This window comes from Narcine bancroftii, chromosome 4, assembly GCF_036971445.1.
Source record: "Narcine bancroftii isolate sNarBan1 chromosome 4, sNarBan1.hap1, whole genome shotgun sequence".
Taxonomy (NCBI): Eukaryota; Metazoa; Chordata; class Chondrichthyes; order Torpediniformes; family Narcinidae; genus Narcine; species Narcine bancroftii.
The window spans coordinates 7798039-7821073 of record NC_091472.1 but is presented as its reverse complement, the minus strand read 5'-3'; the positions used below and the strand labels follow the sequence as shown (position 1 = coordinate 7821073).

Below are 23035 nucleotides of genomic sequence, written 5' to 3'. Positions count from 1 at the left end.
TTTTTTCCAAAGTGCCCAGGAGTCCCTTGCATATGTTAAAGATGGTATAGAAATGCAGGCTATTCCTATCTTCTCACTTTGTGATATAAAAAAATATAAATTCAGAGAAATTGCAGGGTAACAGGATCTTCCGGCCTGTGAGCCTGTGCCATCCAGATCCACCAATGTGACCAAGGTCAAAGTTTCCTTTTATTGTCACATAATACTGTATGAAAATGTATCACACATGATCTACTTCAACGTTTGTCTGCCCTTAACAATAGGAGCAAGAGAGTGTCCCTTCATACACTGTGTTGGAGCCCCCATATCTCAACCTCCAATAGGATCAGGAAGTCTGCAGCATTTGAGCTCCTTTGTGAGCCCTTTCTTACCCTCTCACATCTCTGTTCTGTTTTAATCGGTTTGACCTTGGAGTCCAAATCCATAGCTCTGTCAAGCTGGCTGGGCAAATTGATAGGGAAGTTAAGAAGGCATATGGTTTGCTGGCCTTCATTAATCAGAGGATTGAGTTCAAGAGGCATGAGGTAATAGGTCCTTTAATATCGTCAAAAAGCCCGACAGTAAAGGCGGAAATTCTCTGCCCTTGTGTCAGCAGACTTCCCTCTATGAATGCGCCCTTTAAGGCTCCAAGATGCTGTCTGCACTCCCTCTCAGCCAACAAGCATATGAATGCAATGCTGCTGCCAGCCCATGACCCATCTCACTCACCCCTCTCCCTCCATGACCTCCTCAGGGCAGGGGTGGCCGGCGAGGGCTGGCAGGGAAGGTACAGTGGCCTCTGGCACTCACCGGGCCACTTTGGCCTTCACTGCTGCTTGTCGGTGCCAGCGGCCCAATAAGCAGCAGATCAATGGCCGACTTTGTTGCCCACAGCTGCCTGGGGGATTATGTCAGCCATTGCTCGGTGCATATGTATGGCGTCATGGCACCAGTAGCCACACCTCCTGAAAGCCACATCAACTCCCCAGCCACCTCCAACCTGAAAGGAGATATCAGAGTGGACTTTTCTGGGCTTGCGTGAAAAAGGTAAGAAATACCTTTTCATTTGGCTTTTGAGCCGGCCTCCATGTGGAGTTTGACTATGAAAAGGCCTAATGTTGCAGCTCTAACAAATCCTGGCTATATCACACTTGGGATATAGTGTTCCGTTCTGGTCACCTCATTACAGGAAGGATGTAGAAGCTATGGAGAGGGGGCAGAGGAGATTCACCAGGATGATACCTGGATTGGAGAACGTGTCTTATGAAGCAACATTAAGCCGAGCCGGGACTTTTCTCTCTGGAGCGAAGAAGGATGGGAGGTCTTTTAATAGAGGACTGCAAAGTTATGAGGCACAGATAGGCAGCATCTTTTTCTCAGGGCGGGAGTGGCAAATACTAGAGGACATCTGCACAAGGTGAAGGGAGGAAAGTTTAGTGGAGAACTTAGGGGTAAGTTTCATATGCAGAGAGTATTAGGGGCTTGGAATGGATTGCCATATGTGGTGGTGGAGGCTGATACAATAGGGGCATTTGAAACACTTTTAAACAGGTACGTGGATATGAGAAAAATAGAGGTGATAGGTGTGAGGTAGGGAAGGGTTAGTTTGTTGAGTAGGTTTAGATAGTTTGGCAGAACATTGGCCTGTACTGTGCTGCAATGTTCTATGACAGGTTTATCTTTGAGTAACGCGCCTCTACTTCCTTAGGAGTTGGCAGAGGTTTGGTGCGACCCTGGCAAATTTCTACAGAGGTGTGTGGAAAGTGTGCTGACCAGCTGCAGCTCCGTCTGGTATGGCAGCACCAATACCCCTGAGCGTAAAACCCTCAAAATGGTAGTGGACACAGCCCAGGACATCATAGGCAAAACCCTCCCCACTTTTGAAAGCCCTGCCGTCGGAGAGCAGCAGCAATCATCAGGGATCTACCCCACCAGCACACGCTCTGTTCTCACTGGTGTAGGGGCCACAAGATTCGCACCACCAGGTTCAGGAACAGCTGCTACCCCTCCACCATCAGACTCCTCAATGAGAAACTCCATCAGAGACTTATTTAAAGATTCTTGTACACTTAATTAATTTTATTAATTTGCTCTCCCTGTACTGCACAGTCAGTTTGTTTACATTTGTTATCTGTTCAGAGTTTTGTGATTGTTTACATGTTCACGCTGGGTACAATTTTTTTTTGCACGACCAATTAGTGGTAATTCTGCCACGCCCACAGGAAAGGGGAAATCTCAGGGTTGTATGTGATGCCATGTATGTACTCGGACAATAAATCTGAAATCTGAGCTCTCACTAATGCAGTTGATCAAACTATATGTTGACCTTGTTGCTTTGAATTATCTTTCAGCTCACGAAGTCACTGCAGAACTGGAATTACTCTATGTCCGTCGACAATGTCAGGTGAGGTGATGGAAAGTCTCAGGATTTCATCATTTATGAATGTGGTTATTGTTCATTGTTGGGTCTGCAGGCAAAATGAATCTTAGGGTTCTATGTGATGTATATACTCCAACAATGAATCTGAAATCTGAGAGTAAAGGGAATGATTTCACATTAGACAAACATGCAGGATATGGTGTTAAAGATAAAACTACAGTTAACTAGGGCAAGGGATCATTTTTTATGAATGGGAAGCCTGCTCAAGTGTCCTATAACAGATGGTTGTATGAAGCCCATGTTCTGCCTGATGGAAGAGAGCAAGATCCAGTCAATAAACGTGTTGGGGATCATCAGTGGGAGAAAAAGATTGGTCGACATTTTGGGCCGAGACTTTCATCAAGACAAGTTCTTTCTCCCCCATGGATGCTGCTCAACCTTGCCGTTCCTCCAGCAGGATTGCACTTTAGCTTCAGATTCCAGTGTTTGCAGTCTCTTGTATGCATAGAGACAGGCCTTTCAGCCCAACCGTCCCACACCGACCAAAATGTCCCACTTGCCTGTGTTTGGCTCAAATCCTTCTAAGCCCATGCTATACACGTATCCACCCAAAATTTTCTTAAATGTTGCAATAAATACCTGCCTCAACCACCTCCTCCAATCACCCGTTCCATATATTCATTACCCTCTGTGTAAAAAATAGAAGTTACCCCTCCTGGTAAATTTCTTCCCCTCACGTTAAACTTATGTCCTCTTGGTACCAATGCCTCTATCCTGCTTTCTTGAACAATCTCCACTTGTTAGCTATCCTTAATGGAGTTGAGACTGATGCCCATGATGTGGTCTTGGCCTGTCCTGTGCATTGGGCACCTCCATACCAGACAGCAATGAAACCAGTCAGAATGGTCACCTTTGTTGACTTACCAAATCTCCTCACAAAGTATAGCCGCTGGCGAGCCTTCTTCACAGTGGCATCTACACACTGGCACCACTTGGGGGAGCTGCAGACCCCACCCGGTGACACCATGAGAGGGAGTAACACCAAAATGATTGTCTATAAAATTTTTGTGTAGTATTTCAGCAGAAATTTATTACTTTTTTTAATAAAAATGTCCCTGTAGTTAATTATAACAACAAATGTGTTCTAATGAGCTCCAGTGAGTACACCCCCACCCCGCCCCGCTTAGCGCCGCCACCATCCACTTGTTAGCTCTGTGTGGGCCTCTCTCACTGCCTGCACACACACCTGTTTCTTCTACGCTCAGTACACTCGTACACTTAGCCCATGGGAAGGGGGTGCGGGGGTGGGGGGGGGTGGTGACACCACGAGTTACCACACTGGGTGACATCAACCCCAGTGACCCCACTGCATCGACAAGAAGGCCCCAGTATAGGTCTTCAGAGATGCCGGCACCGAGGAATTTGAAGTTCTTCACCACCTCCACTGCTGACCGCTCGATGAGGACTGGGTCGTGTTCTCCTGGATGAAACACAAAAAATAAGCATTTGCAGGTACAGCAAGTAATCGAACAGGCAAATGAGTTGTAAAAACACAGAAATGCTGGAGGAACTCAGCAGGTCTCGCAGCGACCGGAGGAGGTAAAGATATATCACTGACCTTTCAGGCCTGAGGCTTTCTTTGAGGTATGAGTAAAAAGCAGGTAGGCACATGGATTATAAGGCTGGAGAGAAGGGAAGAAAGAGCAGGGGGAAGAGCACACAAGCAGCCAGGATTGACACTTGGCTGTGGAAGCGAGTCTGGCTGAGTACAGCACAATACAGGCTATTCAGCCCTCAATGTTGGGCTAACCCATATATTCCTTAAAAACTCACTAAACCCTCCTGACCCTTTAACCCTATATTTTTATTCCATCCATGTTCCTGTCTAAGAGTCTCTTAAATGCCCCAAATGTTTCAGCCTCCACCACCATCCCTGGCAAGACATTCCCATAAGTCTCTGTGTTTGTAAAAAAAACCTACCCCGACGTCTCCCCTAAACTTCCCTCCCTTTGCTTTGTACACATCCTCTGGTATTTGTTATTCCTGCCCTGGGAAACAGGCACTGGCTGTCCACCCAATCTATGCCTCTCATCCTCTTGTGGACCTCTATCAAGTCTCCTCTCATCCTCTGCATTCCAGAGAGAAAAGTCCCAGCTCTGCTAACCTTGCCTCATGACCTTGGCTGTCAAGCTTGAGAAAGGCTGGGAGTACTGAGAGCAGGCAGTGAGAGAGGCGCTCACAGAGCTCCCTTTGAGTGCAAAGAGGACACTTTGTTGGCCTATATTTGATGAGAGCTTGACTCAGATGGTGCAAGTGTTCCTGTCGTAATCCTTTCTGCTGCATGTTTAACTTAACCTGGATTTTTGTTTTTTGCTATTAAACAGCATTTTTAAAAGCAATGGAACTCCTCATCATATCGCTTACAGATCAATTAAAGACAGAAGGTAACAAATGGATAACATGCTCAATATCATACTCCTATCTGGGTGAAAAGATACTGATTATGGAAACACAATAGACTGGTTTTAATGAAGTTCCAGAGATGTAGATCAAATCCCGCAACAGGGATTCAAATTCGATGAATCAAACATTCCTGAGATTTTTTAAATGTAAAATGGGGTGGCCCGTTCGCTGTCATGGTTAGTGCAACGCCTTTACAGCGCCAGCAATCAAGACCAGGGTTCGAATCCCGCCCTGTCAGTGCGGAGTTCGTACGTTCTCCCTGTGTCTGCATAGGTTTTTCCCCCACCCCCAGGGCCTTCGCTTTCCTCCCCACCATTCAAAATATTCCGGGCTGTAGGTTAACTGGGTGCAATTGAGTGGCACGGACTCGTGGGCCTAAATGGCCTGTTACCATGTTGTATGTCTAAATTAAAAACTAGTATTCCGATTGTACCTTATGGCACTCACATCTTTTATGGAATAATCTCTGACATAATGATCCATTGGTTGACTCCAGATTCCCAGGAACGTGTTTTGTTAAATTCTCTCTGTTCTTCACAGTTTGTTTACATTTCTTTATCTGTTTATAGTTCTTTATTTATTGATACGTTTACGCTGTGTACAGTTTTTTAATTTGCAATACCAATTAGTGGTAATTCTGCCTGGACCGCAGGAAAAGGAATCTCAGGGTTGTATGTGATATCATGTATGTTCTCTGACAATAAATCTGAACATTGCACACAGTCACCAGACAAAGCAGGCGATGGCGGGAAATGGATCAGGTGCAAGCAGCAGAGACTTGGTTTAATGTGAGAATCATCTTCGGCACTGATGCCGTGGGCTGAAGGGACTGTCCCTGTGCTATACTGATGGCATTGCTCTGAGTGCCAGCACTGATTCTGTGGGCCTCCATTTGCACCCATGGAATCTACATCTCAGCAAGTTTGAGATTCCAAAATTTGAAAGGTATCTGGAATGGCCAGAGCTGGTTTCCTTTGAGATTTGGTTGGTTGAGCGGCGGATGAGTGGATCTGAAGAAAATAAATCTGTTGCCCACTCCCAGGCTGAGCAGCAGATGCCTCTCACCTGGCTGAGTCTTCCCTGTTCTCTAAGCCATCCAACACAAAAAAATTAAGCAATGTTCTGATCCAAACTGCAATGATTCCTGTTTCTGACACCATTTTCTGTCCTCAGCTATAACTGCCTGGCCATTTTGTATTACAATATTTCCCAAAATATCCACCTGGAGGAGCAAATGGTCAAGGAAAGACTGAGGAATACATCTTCAATCATCGGAGACAATCTGTCTATTGTTGACATTCGAGTGCAACCCATAGGTAGGTGAATTACTCCCCCCCTCTCTCTCCCCCTCCCTTTCTTTCTCTCTCTATCATTTCCTTCTCTCCTTCCATTTCCACTTCTCTATCTCTCCCTCTTTTCCCTTTCTCCCTCCATCTGTCCCTCTCCCCTCCCTCCCTCACTCCCTCCCCCTCTCTCCTTCACTCCCCCTCTTTCCCTACCTCCCCTTCCCTCCCCTCCCTCCCACTCAGAAGGGTTCCTTGCATCATGAAACTGAACAGATTGGAGCTCCTCTCTGGAGAAGTGCGGAAGGTTGAAGGGCCGTACGATTCTAAAGCAGCTCCCTTGGTTTCTTCACTCCATCACCCTGGACATTCACTCGCTCCACAACTGCCCACAGTAACTGGGAGGGCCCTGGGGTGCGCAATGGAACAGAGAGACATCAGGGTGACCTCTAAAAGTGACAATAGAGGTGGACAGGGTGGTGAAGAAGGTATTTGGCATGCTTGCCCTCATTGGTTGGGTACAGGAGATGGGATGTCATTTTACAACAGTTTGGACCATATATATAGGGTACAGTTCTGGTCACCCATGGGTGTACCTTATACACAATGCACTGATATTACGCCCCAAGCACCTTCCAAACCCTTGGCCTCACCTGAACGGACAAGGGCACCAAGAGCATGGGAACATCACTTCCCGCAGGTCCCCTCCCCCAAGTTGCAAACCAACCTGATGAGAAAATATATCGTTGTTCCTTCAATGCTCCATTGGTGAGGTACGTGATTGGCAAGGTTCAGAGCAGTGTGGCCCACACGCGAGTAAATGTCACTAGTTTACATAGAACAATACAGCACAGTACAGGCCCTCAGCCCTCGATGTAAGCTGACCCATAGACCCCTTCTTAAAAAAAATACCCCTCACCACATAAAACTCTATTTTTCCTTTCATTCATATGTCTATCTACAAGACCCTTAAATGCCCTCAATGTTTTAGCATCATGGAAGGGAAAGAGTGTATGAGGAGAACCACCAATCAACTCAAGCATGGCTAGGATTGGAAAATACATATCAGCCATTAGAGCCACACCCACTGAATAAGGCAGTATTAGGCTATATGGCCCATTGAGTCTGCTCTGCCATTCAAATAATGGCTGAGGTATTTTTTTCCTCTCAGTCCTCTTCTCCCTGTACCCTTTGACGCCCTCTCTAATTAAGAAGTATCACCACTACTTTAAATCTACCCAATGACTTGGCCTCCGCTGCCCTTTCTGGCCACGAATTTCACAGACTCACCATTCTCCGGCTGAAGAAATATCTCCTCATCTCTGTTCAAAAGGGACACCCTTTTATTCTGAGGTGTGACCTCTGGTCCGAGACTCTCCCACTACTGGAAACATCTTCTCCATGCCCACTCTATCAAGTACATTCAATTTATGGTAGTTACCATCAGCTTCTCCCCCCCCCCCCCCCCCCACCGCCCCCCATCCTTCAAGACTCCAGCGACTAAAGGCCCAGAGCCATCAAACTCTCCTCACATGTTAACCCTCTCAACCCTGGGCTGGAAACTGAAGGAGCAAGCTTCCTTCACAAGATCCATAAAGAATTGAGACTAAATGCAATCTGCTGGAGGAACTCAGCTGATTGGCGTAACGGTTTGCACAATGCCTTTACAGTGACTGGGATTCGAATCACGTACTCTCTCTAAGGAGTTTGTACGTTCTCCCCATGTTTGCGTGCGTTTTCCCTGGGCGCTCCGGTTTCCTCCTACCATTCGAAACACTGGGAGGTGTAGGCGAATTGGGTGTAAATTGGGCAGCACCGCATGGGAGGTTAGTTCAGGTATTTATGGAGAGGTTGTAAACTGGATTTGAAATTGGCTGTGTGGGACAAAAACAGAGAATGAAGGTGGATGATTGCTTCTCAGACTGGAGGCCTGGTGGGCCTTCGGGATCTGTGATGTCTGTTGTCCAATGACCTGGGTGATAATGTGGTAAATTGGATCAGCAAGTTTGCAGATAACACTAAGATTGGAGACATTGTGGACAGCAAGGAAGGGTTTCAAAGCTTGCAGAGGGATCTGGAGCAACTGGGAGACTGGGACAAAAACTGGCAGATGGAGTTAAATGCAGACAACTGTGAGGTGATGCACACTTGGCTTGTTACCATACTGTATGTCTAATATTAAATTAAAACTTAAGTAAAAGGGAGTTCTTCCATGCATTTGTTCACATAAGACCTGGAAGAGAAATGGTGGCCCTGTCAATGGTGCATTAAAACCAACCTTCTTGATCCCTGATTGATACTCACGGTTAATGTTCTTTATTCACAGAGAACTGCCCCTCGGACGAATACCCTGAAAATTACATGTGGCTTGAAACCAGACCGAGAGTCACGATCTACATAGCCTGTTCATCAAATCCAGCGCAGAACGCAAGCAGGGAATGGTAATGATCTTCAAACATTTTTTAATGGGTTTAATGAGAGTAGATCTTTAACCTCACCAAAAACAAATATCAAGCACATTCCTGCCACCTCTCAGCCTCCTCTTATTGCAATATTCCATATTGCCAATATCCTTCATGGAAAGATGTTCTTCCAGGTATAAAACACGAAGCTGGGAGAAACTCAGCAGGTCAAACAGTGTCCTTTATAGAGCAAAAAAAATCCGACGTTTCAGGCTTGATGAAGGGCTCATGCTCAAAACGTCAATTATGGTTCTCGATCTTTGCTATATAACGCACACTGACCTGCTAAGTTTCTCCAGCATTATATCTTTATGCAGGTTCAATTTTGACATTTAAGAAAAATTTGGACAGGTTCATGGATAGGAGAGTTATTGAGGGGATATGGACTATACAGGTAAATGGGACTAGACAAAAAAAAAGTTCAGTATAGACCAGAAGGGCCAAAGTGCCTGTTTCTGTGTTGTCATGTTCTATGGTTCTAATAAGTAGGGGGAGTAGGGCTGATGAGATAGCTGGTTTAGACTCAATGGGCTGAATGGCCTATCTCCGTCATATAGGAGGATAAGAAAACAGATTGATAGATTTGTATGATGGAGAAGCAGCTGTCTCTATCCACCATGTCCAGCCTGACCACAAAGCCTACCTTTGCTGATCCCATTTGCCCATATTCAACCCCTATCCTTCTGCTCAGGATCTGAGGGACCAGTGTTTCCATGTGGAGGGTGGTGGGTGCGCAGAACCAGCTGCCAGAGCAGGTGGCAGAGGGGCTACAATTATAACATTCAAAGGGGTTTTGTGAGGTACATGGATTGGCAGGTTCAGAGCGGCAAGGCCCACACCCAGTAAATGTCACTAGTTTACATAGAACAATACAGCGCAGTAGAGGCCCTTCAGCCCACGATGTAATGCTGACCCATATATCCTTTCTTAGAAAAAACTACTCCCACCACATAAAACTCTATTTTTCCTTTCATTCATGTATCTATCTACGAGACCCTTAAATGCCCCCAATGTTTTAGCTTCCACCATCATCCCCGGGGAAGTATTACGGGCACCCATAACTCTCTGTGTGAAAAACTTACCCTTGACGTCTCCTCTAAATGTCTTTCTCAATAGATAGACTTCAGCATGGACTTTGAGTCAAAGCGTTATAGAACTACGAATCTATGAACCTGTCCAAACGCCTTTTAAAAGTTGCAATGAGATAACAAATATAAGAGATTAATAATATGTTAATATTATTCCTACAAGATATAAAAACAGAATAAAATAACGTAAGAAAATACTATGGGCTTTCATGAAGCCAAAATCCACCATGGTTCCATTCCCAATCCACCCAACCTTCTGAAAGAAATATGTCACAACCTTTATTAGGCCACAAAACGCAGGAGCAGAAATAGGCCATTCTGTCCATCGAGTCTGCCTCGCCATTTAATCATGAGCTGATCCATTTCCCCACTCAGCCTCAGGGCCCGGCCTTCTCCCTGTAACCTTTGATGCCCTGGCTAATCAAGAACCTGTCAATCTCTGCCTTAAATGCACCCAATGACTGATGAGCAACTAGACATTTGTAGCTCCCACTCTGTGATCAAAATAGTAAAACTAAGAGAATCAAGTTTCAGCCATTGTGTCCATCGAGAGTATCAAACGTGCACCAAAATCACGCTCAAGTCATCAGTCTGGTATCCTAATGCACATCAATTTTAATAAATTACCCATGGCTTTAAACATCAACAAGAGAGGCTCCGATAGATCAATGGTTAGAGCACTGGTCTTGTAAACCAGGGGTCACAAGTGCGTTCCTCGCTGGACAAAGTGGTGACCCTCTATCTTCCTTGCGGGAGACCAAGTTAAAGAATTTCATGTATGTAACATTCTCAATGTAGTGTTACATGACAATAATGGAATTTTTTTAATCTTTTATCAATTCTGTGTGGTATTTTTATTGCTTCCTACTGTCTAAGATGGTTACAATGTATCCTATTGTAGTTGGTGTATGTCCAAGATTAAAGATTCCTTTATTTTCATGTAACATGTAATATTACGTGAGATTGCCCTCTGCCTACCATAAGGCTGACAAAGAACCACCATTTGCATCGCCCGGTGCCCCTTACAGTATGAGAGAAAGAGAAGCAAAAGGAAGCCCCTCCAGAGACACTGAGTGTCCATGGATTCACCCCCCAGCGCTCCCTCAGTCTCTGTAGCCGCCCAGACTCCTGTTCGATCCATCGGCACCCCAAGCTCCACATCCAAACCTATGATGGGATCAGAAATCCTTCAGTGGCCAAAGGCTTTCTTGAACTCAGCACCATCTCGAATCCCAGCTCCAATACTTGGTTGCCATGAGGAGCGATCCGCAGCCTGTGTGGGTCTCCCAACCGCAAGCCACCCGCCACCTAACCATTGGTCTGCTGGCGTGGCCACTGGCCTGTAGGCACCTCTCAACAGCGGGCGGGGGCGTCCTTCTTCCCGATTCTGGTGCCCTGCATCAGTCCGTTGCTCCCCAGAGTCTGCAACCCCTCACGGCTGCTGCCGAGTACAGGCGCCACCATCTTGGGTAGAGACCCGTGGTTGCAGGATTTTACCTACAAAACACCGCCAGCTCCTTTGGTTTAGCACATGGGCTAAGCTGACACAAATACAGCAGTCTGAGTATTCAAAACAACTGCACTAAGGGAATCCTCCCACTTCCGGAGCCCACTCATTGTTCCCTGGGCCAACGTTGGGACACTGCTGAGACACTGAGACTTGGCCTGGTGCCCGACAAGAAGGGGCACCACTGGCTTATCCTTCGCAGAAACAGGGGGCCAGTGCCGTGTTGTGCCCCTCGGTACTTTTGGCGATTTGGCCCGCTTTGTTGTGCGGACTGGTCTGTCACAGCACCATTTGGAGCCGCGCTGTGTCACTGCTCTCCTGGTCTGCACCAATGGTAGCAAACTCCGCCAATTTTTTTCCCTCAAATTAGAATTTCATTGCATCTGTACTTATATGACGGCAAACTCTCACTCTACCAACTGCTGACATGCACGTGCAACTCTTTGCTTGCCCCAACAGTTTCCTGAACACTCAGAACTACACGTCTCACTGGAAGAACCCTGACTTGATTAACTGTACAAACAATAGTGGCTCAGGTAATGTCCCTGGCTATTCTTCCTCTCCAGCCGGATTTCCGTTGTGATGCGCTGTTAGCCAGAATCAGACACACTCAAGGTAAAGACTGAACAACAGGCTTTAATCCACAAAGACTTCCACAGAGCTAGGCTGGCTATAGCTGCAGCAACTCTGAGTGAGGCCTCGGGAGACCGGCGCAGGCTTATATCCCGTAGGCTGATTGACACCCGATCGGGTGGGGCTTGATCCATTTAGGCCGACTGATTGACAGCCGGCCAGGTGTTGTCCTGTCCCCTTACACTCCTGCAAGTACAGAGGTTGCCCCCTGCAATAGGCCGGTGGTGGACCACCACATCCGTAGCTTTAGAAGGGGGAGCGCTAAACTCTCAGTGACAGGAAATTAAAATGTACAGACAGTCTTGTGGGCAGCACAGATACGCCCCCACACTCCAACAATGGGCAGGCTGGTTGGTAGGTTGGGCAGGTGAAAATTTCTCAGATTGTGTAAATGTTTCATTGAATTTGGGCAGGGGGGGTGGTGAGGGGTGGAGTTGATGAGAATGTTTTTAGAATAAAATGGGATCAATGTAAATGGGTTTAAGTTAGGACTGATTTCCTGTTCCTGAGATGCAACTAATTGTGTGATATTGGCTAGAAACTATACAAGACCAGAAGATATGAAAAAGGCTATTCAGACCATCGAGTCTGCCCTCCCATTCAATCATGAGCTGAGCCATTTCCCCACTCAGACCCATGGCATGGCTTTCTCCGTATGACATTTGATGCCCTGGCTAGTCAAGAACCTATCAATCCCTGCCTTAAATACACCCAATGACCTGGCCTCCACAACCTCCTGTGGCAAAATATTCCACAGGTTCATTGCCCTGTGAAGGTATCCCTCCATATCCCTGTTCTAAGCGGACACCCTTCAATCCTGAAGCTATTGCCGTTTGTCCTAAACTCTCCCACCATGGGAAACAACCTTTCGACATCTACTCTGACCAAGCCTTTCAACATTCCATATGGTTTAATCCCCCACCCCCCACCCCCCGCATTTTCCTAAATTCCAATGAGTACAGGCTGTCAAATATCCTTCACATGATCAGCCTTTAATTCCCAGAGCCACCCTAGTGAACCTCCTCTGAACCTTCTCCAACGTAACATAACATATAACATAACATAACAATTACAGCACGGAAACAGGCCATTAGGCCCTTCTAGTCCGCACTGAACCAAACACCCCTTTCTAGTCCCACCTCCCTGCACAATGCCCATAACCCTCCATCTTCTTCTCATCCATATACCTGTCCAACCTTTTCTTAAATAATACAATTGACTCCGCCGCCACTATTTCTCCCGGAAGATCATTCCACACGGCTACCACTCTCTGAGTCAAGAAGTTCCCCCTCATGTTACCTCTAAACCTCTGCCCCTTAATTCTTAACTCATGTCCTCTTGTTTTAATCTTTCCTCCTCTTAACGGAAATAGTCTATCCACATCCACTCTGTCTATCCCTTTCATAATCTTAAATACTTCTATCAAATCCCCTCTCAACCTTCTACGCTCCAAAGAATAAAGACCTAATCTGTCCAATCACTCCCTATACTCTAGATGCTTAAACCCAGGTCAGTAACTTTTTTTAAAATGAGGAGCCCAAAACTACTTACAATTCTCCAAGTGAGTTCTCAAGAATGCTCTTTCAAACCCCAACATCACATCCCTATTTCTATTTCTTGAAATAAGTGCCTTCTTCAACACCGACTCAACCTGCAAATTTACCTTCAGGGTATTCTGCACGAGGACTCCCTTTGCTTCTGGTTAATTTCAGTTTTCTCGCCATTTAAAAAAGATAATCTGCCCGTAATGTGCGTTGAAAGAACCAAAGATTTGTTGATCCAAACCGAGGCTTTTATTAACTAAAAGACTGGAGCTTATCACAAGTAGGTCGACTAGTCCAGAATGACCTGGTCTGGCTAGGAGCAATCCTTTAAGACCTGCCAGTAGGTGGTGCTACACTCTCAGCCAATCAGTCATCCTACACGACCATCTCTACATAGACACATTGGTGATAGAATCTGTACGATCACACTGCCCATTTATTTCTTCTACCAAAGTGCACGTCCATTCACTTTCCAGCTTTTTATTTCATTTTCTGCTTCTCTGCCTCTTCTCCTAATCTCTCTAAATCCTTCTGCAGCATCCTCAGATGGCAAGGCAAAGAATTATTTAACTGTGGGATTCCTAATTTGTAACTGAGTGACAACCAATACCTCGGTGACTTGGGTCGGATGAGACACGTGCGCAACTTGACAAGCGGCTGAGTTGCATGCTCTTGGCTTCTGTCAGTTCTGTGATCCACCTGTTGACACCCCAGACCTCTCTCCAAACACGCTGATTCACCTTCCCAACTGGTGTCCAATTGCGCCCGTCTTAAATTCAACAAACCTTTTGCCCCGTGCACCTTTTCACCCCTCACCCCACTACCCTGGACTACATTCAGAGATCAGTTGATTGAATCCTTCTGATGGATGCAGATTCTGGACTTGAGAAATTCAGGTTAAAAAAAAAAGGCGTAGAAATCCTTCAGCACAGCTCAGGAAAGAATGGTGATTTGCAATTGAAAATAGATTCAATATCTATAGAGGAATAATGATGCAGATTTCTGAGTACCTCTGGATCCATTGAGAAAATTGATGCTTGACCTTTAGACCAGACTTTCATTTGATTGGACGCTTGTTTTCTGGAGTGAAACTCTGCCACATGACAAATAACCACAGTGTAATCTCCAAAGGATCCATCCCACCCTGCTCCCTCTTCCTGATCCATCAGTTTAAAAAAGCATGCACATGTTCACAGTTGGAGTAGCGGCACAGTTGCGGTCGGTGTGCTGGTCAGCGCAAACCCCAGCCATCAAGACAAGGGTCAAATCTTGCGCTGTCTGCAAGGAGTTTGTACCTTGTCCCCGTGTCTGCTTGGGTCCCCAGAGGCTCCAGTTTCCTCCCACCATTCGAAACGTACCCTGGTTTGGAGGTTAATTGAGTGTAAATTGGGTGGCACGGACTTGTGGGCCGAAATGGCCTGTTACCGTGACCTAATTTTAAAAATGAGTGCTTTGTACTTTAAAATCCCGGCCACGGGAATAATCTCAGACGCAAGATGCATTGGGTGACTCCAGATTCCCAGATTGTGTTTGTAAAAAAATTCTCTCTGTATTGTCCAGCTTGCTTACATTTTGTTATTTATTTACACATGTATGTTTAGTTCATGGTTTTAAATTTAAAAATTAATCTTTACATTTAAATTTAAATTTAAATTAACATTTTTAGACATACAGCATGGTAACAGGCCTTTTCAGCCCACAAGTCTGTGCTGTCCAATTGACCCCCAATTAAGTGGTGTGATCAGATTCTTCTTTTTGTTGAATATTTTAATTTTGATTTTCCCAGACTTACGAGTCCAAAACAATGCAATCGTTCTCAGCAATGATACATTACATTCAGAGACCATTTTCTTCCCCTGCCCACTCCTCTGCCATACCCCTAATACCACAAGGAAAACATGATGTGAATTAAACAAACGTAAAGAACCAAAAGTCAATAGAGTCGCCGTCCCTTAAAGGAACCAAATATAAAATGATGAATCCAGAGCTTGTCGTCTACACCCCGACTAATTTCATTTATCTCAGTCATTTCACTTTTAGTGCGGAGTTTAGGTTTTCTTTTATTTAAAAGGGGTGTAACTATATCTGCATTCCTAAATGCTGCAGATAAGGCTTCCCCACCCCAACGCTCACTACTCCAAAGGAAACACACACACGTGTAGTCAGGTTAAGCTCTGACTTTTATTAGGGCTCAGGTCCGACTTTTATACTTGCACTGTTCCCACTGTAGACCCCTCCTTGGCTGACAACGCCACGTGCCTAACTAAAGCGGTTTTCCCGTGTGTGGGTACTTTCCTGCATAACCATGCCCTTCTTTCCCATGCGCTGTTCCTGCCTGTTGGCTGTGCAGCAAGGCCAGCACCATTTTGGGGTCTCTGGCCTTTAAGCGGCCCTTGCTGTTCACTCGCTGGTTCATTTGTTGGGGCCAGTGCCGTTGTGCAGGCTGCTGGCCTTTAGTTGTGCTCGCTGCCCGGAGCGCAGGCTCAATCGCCGCCGCGGTGGTTCACCACAGCGTCCTATATTCTCCTTAAATTGTACGAGATTTTCTCCAGGGGAATACAACTCTGTATTCCATTGTGCAATATTTAGTTGGGAGTCGGTCTTCCACGTGATCACTGTATACTTCCTGCCTACTGAAAAGGCCACCTTCACAAACAGAATTTGGTATCTGGACAGTGTAAAACTCATATCCCTACTGTTTCCCAGAAAGGGTGTGTGATAGTACAGATCTATCACCTATGTACATAGTGTACATAGTTACTGTATCTAGACTGTGCTTACAGTGATTGGCTGAGAGATAAGCCACGCCTACTGTCTGGGCCTTAAAGGGTTGTGTCCCTAGCCAGGTCGGATCATTCCGGACTGGTCGTCCACCTGTGAAGAGCTCCTGTCTTTTGCTAATAAAAGCCTTGGTTTGGATCAACAAGTCTTTGATTCTTTCGACGAGCTCTACAGGGTGTTAGAAGATTCTTGAATGGACCCATTATTGACAAAAGGTGATTTCTTGAACTCACGGCCAGTGTGGCATTGCTTCCTTTGTGCACTTTCTGAAGTATTTCAGTAAGAGTTGACTTGCCTGGAAAGCGGAACACCATATCTTGATACATGAATTAATAAACCAATTCAATGTTTTATGATTTCACCTCATTTGCTCTTTCAAGATATCCAGTTTATAATTCGACGAACATCAGGTGACATGAGTTTGGGAGAATAAAGATAATTCAATTAAGTCCCATCCCAATCTAATCTGACCTAATCCTACTTCATTCAATTCCATTCTTATCCTCTCCTCATTAAATGTAATCCCACTCCATTAGACGACATTCAATTCAATCCCATTCCATTAAATTAAATCAAAGCCAATTCAATCCTGTCCAATTCAACTCAAATATAAACACAATCGTGGAGAAACTCAGCAGGTTAAACAGTGTCCTTTATGTAGCAAAGATAAAAATACAGAACCAACATTTTGGGTATGAGCCCTTCATCAAGGTGTGAACCAGTGGGCTGATATCGCCTCAAACCATGCATCTTGGCGCCTCACAGTTCGGCGGGCAGCAACCTCCTTTGAAGAAGACCGCAGAGCCCACCTCACTGACAAAAGGCAAAGGAGGAAAAACCCAACACCCAACCCCAACCCACCAATTTTCCCCTGCAACCGCTGCAACCGTGTCTGCCTGTCCCGCATCGGACTTGTCAGCCACAAACGAGCCTGCAGCTGACGTGGACATTTACCCCCTCCATAAATCTTCATCCGCGAAGCCAAGCCAAAGAAGAAGAAGAAGAACAAATGTTGAAGGAGCCCAAATAAGAAGGGAAAGAAATGGGGAGGAGCATTGTTCCAAAGGCAGGAGGAAATAGGTGGAGAAGGGAGGGAGGGCACAGTAGCAAGAAGGGGGAAGAGGGATGGGCTCTGTAAATAGAGAGGGAAAGGGGTGGAGAGCTGGGGAAAGAATACAGGGGAAAGGAAAAAGGAGAGCAGGTTAGCCGAAAACAGAAGTCAATGTTAATGGCCATCTGGCTGGAGAGTGCCCAGATGGAAAATCAAGTGTTGTTCCTCCAGTGTGTGGCTGGTCTTGGTGGGATAGCACACGAGGCCATGGACAGATATGTGAGCATGGGAATGGGATGCAGAACTGAAATGGTTGGCCACTGGGAGGTCCCTGTCATCGGTGCAGACAGAGAGAAGGTGCTCAGCCAAGTGATCTTCCCGTCAATTCAGCTCAATCCCATCCATTTCAATTCCACAAATCGCTGCTCTGAACAGTAATGGCTCTCTCACATTTACTAACCTCTTACCTCCTGAAGGGGGCAACACCAGCTATATTCTGTGTCCTGATGGAGATCTGTAACCTCTGACAACCTCAGATTCAACCTCACACAGATTCCTTGACCAATATTCCCAATGGGGTCATGGTTGCGGTCACCCCTCCAGTCCAGAATATCTGCCACATTTTGTTGGGATTAAGGAGGTCACCCCAGAGGAGGTGGCTTCATCTAATTTCACTGCAGACAGCACAGGCACAGGCATTTTCTACATTGCAGGCTTCCTCTTGCACAGACATCAGTGACTGAACCCATTGACAACATCCTGCTGGACTCACCCATGGCACTTTACCATCAGGATATGAGTGTCCTGAGGGCATTATTCTTCACTAGTTTGTTGTGATTGCTTTGCCTGCCTACGGGTATTTGAGCGGTGCAGGCATGTGGGCCAGTTGGGCCTGTTACCTTGCAACACTGCAGCATAAATTCTTTGAGCAGCACCACTTTCCAGTAGCTGGAAGAGTGCTGGTTGCAATGTATGCCCCATCTCTTTCACGGATGTCTGCTTAGGTGGGAGGGACAAATGGTGGTGGGTGAAACCATAGAACCATGAACATTACAGCATAGAAACAGGCCTTTTTGGCCCTTCTAGTCTGTGCCAAACCATTCTTTTGGCTATCCAACTGACCTGTAGCCGTCCATATCCATCCATACTTCTCCCATCCATGTACCTGTCTAAATTCTTCTTCATTGTTAAAATTAGAGCCCTCATTCGCCACTTCAGCTGGCAGCTCGTTCCACACTCCCAACACTCTGTGTGAAGAAGTTCCCCCTAAAGTTTTCCCCTTTCACTCTTAACCCATGTCCTCTGGTTTGTATCTCACCTGCCCTCAGTGGAAAATGCCTATCTACATCTACTCTGTCTACCCCCTCATAATTTTAAATACCTTGATCAAATCTCCCCTCATTCTTCTATGCTCAAGGGAATAAAGTCCTATCATATAACTCAGTTCCTGACATCCAGGTAACATCCTAGTAAACCTGTTTTGCACTCTTTCTATCTATTTCACTCTTTCTATTGATATCTTTCTTGTAGGTTGATGACCAAAACTGCATACAATGCTCCAAATTTGGCCTCATCAATGTCTTATACAACTTTACCATAACATCCCAACTTCTGTACTAAATACTTTGATTTATGAAGGCGAATATTCCAAAAGCTCTCTTTACGACCCTATCCACCTGTGACGCCACTTTCATGGAATTATGTATCTCTGTTCCCAGATCCCTCTGTTCTACCGCACTTCTCAGTGCCCGACCATTCACCAAGGAAGTTTGTCCTTCCAAAATGCAACACCTCCCACTTGTCTGCATTAAATTCCATCGGCCATTTGTCATCACTATTTTTCCAGCTGGTCCAGATCCCTCTGCAAGCTTTGAAAACCTTCTTCGCCGTCCACAACGTCTCCAATCTTAGTGTCATCTGCTAGATCCACAAAATCGTGTCTGCTGACACCGACATGAACTTTACTTGGGGAAGGCCAGTTACACGGTTCTGTGAACCTTGCAGTTCAGCCTGGGAAAAAGCCTTAGAGAACAAAGCAAGCCATTCAGCCCATCAACCCCCCCATCCCACTTTTCTGTATTTGCCCCATATTCCCATCAACTCCCCTCAGATTCTACCCTTCACCTGAACCACAGGAGCAATTAACCTGGTGGTGAGAGGCAGCAGCTCCACCAAGTGCGCCTCGCTGAGGAACTTTCTAGAACAGCATCCAATTGACATTCTATGATACTTTAACGAGTGTGCCACTTGGTGCAACATCCAATATTAATTGCACACTTTATATCTGATGCTATTGTACAAGACAGTAATTTAATGTCCCTTGAAATTGCCTGTAGTCCACCATCTGGCATGAACATTGCCTGGCGACCCTTATGGTCAGAGAAAGAGGAGCAAAAAAGTGTCCTCTCAGCGTCACCGTGTGCCCATGGATTTGCTTCCAGCGTTCCCGCAGCCTCAAAAGACTCCAGTTCAACCCGAGCCCAGATCCAAACCTCCGACATGATGAGGAAGCTTTCAGCGCCCAGGGCCCTTGGGAGCCCTCCTTGCCCACAGCAACCTCTCAGATCCTTGTTCGGATACCTGCTTCTCAGGGGCCAGTCTCCAGCAGCCTGGTGTGATCCATTTGACCTCAGGTCGACGGCAGCTCGCAGCCCGTGTAGGCTTCTCACCTGCACATCCGACCTCTATACTTTTAATAACAGCAAGAATCAGTTTAACTTTATTGTCACATGTACCAAGGTGCAATGGTAAAAGTTGTTTGGCAAGCCAAACAGTAGACATCTCATACCCAGTACTACATTGCTTATATTTTTTCATACCTTGATGGGCTCAAGCCTGAAATGTTAGTTATCTATCTTTATCTTTGCCATACTGTAGAAAACACACTGTTCGACCTGCTGAGTTTCTCCAGTGTAAGTAAACCACTGTAACAAAGTGGAGAGCTACAGGTGAGATGGTTCGGAATGAACGCAACGTAATTTTACTGGTGTGAGGCTCATTCAGGAGTCTGATAACAGCGGAAGAGAAACTGCCCTTGAATATGGTGGTGTGTGATCTTGAAATTCGTGAATTGTTCCGGATGGGGGAATGGATGAAGAGAGTCTGGCTGGGGTGGGGTGAGTCTTTCAATACATTGACTGCTTTCCTAAGGCAAAGGGAGGGTATAGATTGAGTTGATGTGGACACACCTGGATTGATCGTATTGATCAGGAGGAGGTGGGTGTGACAACACACCTCAAGGCAGATTGGAGATTGGAAATTCACCCCGATGGAGTTCACAGATCAAAACCGAAACATGACAAACCAAGAAAGGACATACACGGTGAATGGTAGGGCACTGAGGTATCTTGGAACACAGATAAATAATTCCCTGAAGGTGGCATCACAGGTGGTAGGATGGTAAAGAAAGCTTTTTCATATTGGACTTCATAAATCAGTAATGAGTACAGGAGTTAGATATAATCGTAAAGTTGCAGTATTATGTTCTGTTTTTGTCACCTGACGACAGGAAAGAGTGCAAAGAAGGATATTGCCTGGACTTCAGGACCTTAGCTACAGGGAAAGGTTAAACAGAATGGACTTTATTCCCTGGAACGTAGGTGAATGAGGGAGATTTCATCGAGGTATTTAAACCTCTGAGGGGTGTAGATAGAGTTAGTGTAGATGGGTTTTTTCCACTGAGGGTAAATGAGATACAAACCAGAGGACAAGGGATGAGGGTGAAAGGGAAAAATTTCTGGGAGGACATTAGGGGGAACGTTGTCACATGGTGAGTGGTGGGAGCGTGGAATGAGATCCCAGCTGAAGTGGTGTATGCGGGCTCAATTTTAATTTTTAAGAAGAATTTGGGCAGGTTCATGGATTGGAGGGATATGGTTGGGGTACAGTTCAGTGGGACGAGGGATAATAGTAATTTTGCATCGACCAGAAGAACCTGTTAGACATGGAATAAAAATTAACCCTTGCAAAATTCATGTGAGGGGGGAAAAAAAACACAAAAAGCAAAAGAAACAACACATTTTGCCAATTTTTTTCAAGGGTTGTGGAAAATTATGACATGGTTTTCTATGAACGCTACGGGAACAGGGTGGACTAGGTACATTGATGGGTCCTTTGGTTTTCCAATGTCCAGCAGATCACCAAGGATCCTGACCTTGCCATGACCCCCATCCCATCCTGGTCTTGCTTGGCAACCTGCTCTGAATAACCAACTTTGCCGTTGCAGAGAGCACCGTCAAAAAGGTCAATCATCTCCTGGACCTTAGCCGCGACAACCTCACCCCGGAATTGGTGGACAAGCTGGTGGTGAAGCTGCAGGAGGTGGTAACAGAAAATGTAATCAACTCGACCTTGGCCACCACCATGATCACTGTTATGTCCAACATCCTCTCTGGTTCGGACACCGTGCTCGCTTCATCGTCCAACCTGTGAGTGTCCCTCTTCCAAGATGGAGCCGTCAGTCCTTCCACCATCGAGAGCAGGCCAGGGTATTGGGCACAAAGGGGTTGCAAGCCTGAGCAGTTAGTCTCTCGTAGTGTTATGTAGTTGAACAGCCAAGAAACAGGCCTGATGGCCCATCAGATACACGAGAGACTTCAGATAGTTGTACAGTGTGGAAAGAGGCTCTTTGGTCCAACTTACCCAAAATGTCCCACCCACACTAGTCGCACCTGCCTGTGTTTGGACCATACCTCTCTAAAACCATCCTACCCATGTATCCATCCAAATGTTTTGGCAGCAAGGTTGGCATAGTGTTAAGCGCCACATCTTTACAGCACCAACGATCGGGACTGGGGTTCGGATCCCGTGCTGTCTGTAAGGAGTTTGAACTTCCTCCCCGCATCTGCTTGGGTTTTCCCCGGGGGCTCTGGATTTCTCCCCCACCGTTCAGCGTATAGGGTTGTAGGTTCAATGGATGTAAATTGGGTGGCACGAGCTCGTGTGTCGAAATGGCCTGTAACCGTGCTGTAAATCTAAATTTAAATCTAATTTAAATTTTCTTAAACATTGCAATAGTACCTGCCTCAGCCATCTCCTCCCACAGCCCATTCCGTACACCCACGGCTCTCTGTGTTAAAAATGTTACCCCCTCAGGTCCCTGTTAAATTCCCCCCCCCCCACCCCGCCCTCACTCTGCTCCCTCAAACCACACTCACGTTAAATCTGTGTCCTCTGCTTATTGATTTCTCTACTCTGGGCAAAAGACTCTCTGCATTCACCCGATCCATTCATCTCATGATTTTGGATGCTGGAATCTGGAGCAAAAATCAATCTGCCCAAGGAATTCAGCAGGTGAAAAGGTTCCGACCGAAAAAGCCAATTGTTCTTTTCCTCCCGCGGATGGCGCTCGACCCATTGAGCCTCTCCGAAAGACGGTTTTCCTTCACCAATCATCCAACACCCACCCAGACTAATCCTTCATCAAACCTATTTTATTCATGGACTCTGTTCTGCAGCGGAGAAACAGGGTGAACTAGCTCGCGGTGGCTAGAATGTCCGTGTGAGCTCATCTCGTCTGCCTGCATCCATCCCATATCCCACCAAACCTTTCCTAGAAATGTACCTGCCCAAATGTCAGGCTTGGCTTAGCGAATGGCGCCACACTCTTACGGCACTCTTACAGTGACCTGGGGTTCAAACCCAGCGCTGTCTGTAAGGAGTTGGTACGTTCTTCCCATGGCTGTGTGGGTCCCCCCCCCCCCCCCCACCGAGTGCTCCAGTTTCCTCCCACCCTCCAACATAGAGGGGGTTGTAGATTAATTGGGTATAATTGGTGGCACGCATTTCATGGGCTGGAATCATCTTCTACTGTGTTGTAAATAAAATTGTTAAAAATGTAAAATTGCCTTAATTATGCCCATCTC

At 46.1% G+C, this 23035-nt stretch overlaps 1 protein-coding gene across 6 annotated transcripts in view; it reads left to right on the top strand.

The window, feature by feature from the left end:
* adgrg6 (adhesion G protein-coupled receptor G6) overlaps window positions 1-23035 on the top strand; it is a 174685-nt gene that overhangs the window by 99677 nt on the left and 51973 nt on the right. For all 6 annotated transcript variants that reach the window (XM_069930713.1, XM_069930716.1, XM_069930712.1 and 3 more), the window contains 6 exons: window positions 2331-2383; window positions 4744-4803; window positions 5996-6138; window positions 8432-8546; window positions 11622-11698; window positions 21397-21598. In XM_069930713.1, coding sequence (XP_069786814.1) covers window positions 2331-2383; window positions 4744-4803; window positions 5996-6138; window positions 8432-8546; window positions 11622-11698; window positions 21397-21598 — 650 coding nt within the window. The remainder of the gene's footprint in view (window positions 1-2330; window positions 2384-4743; window positions 4804-5995; window positions 6139-8431; window positions 8547-11621; window positions 11699-21396; window positions 21599-23035) is intronic.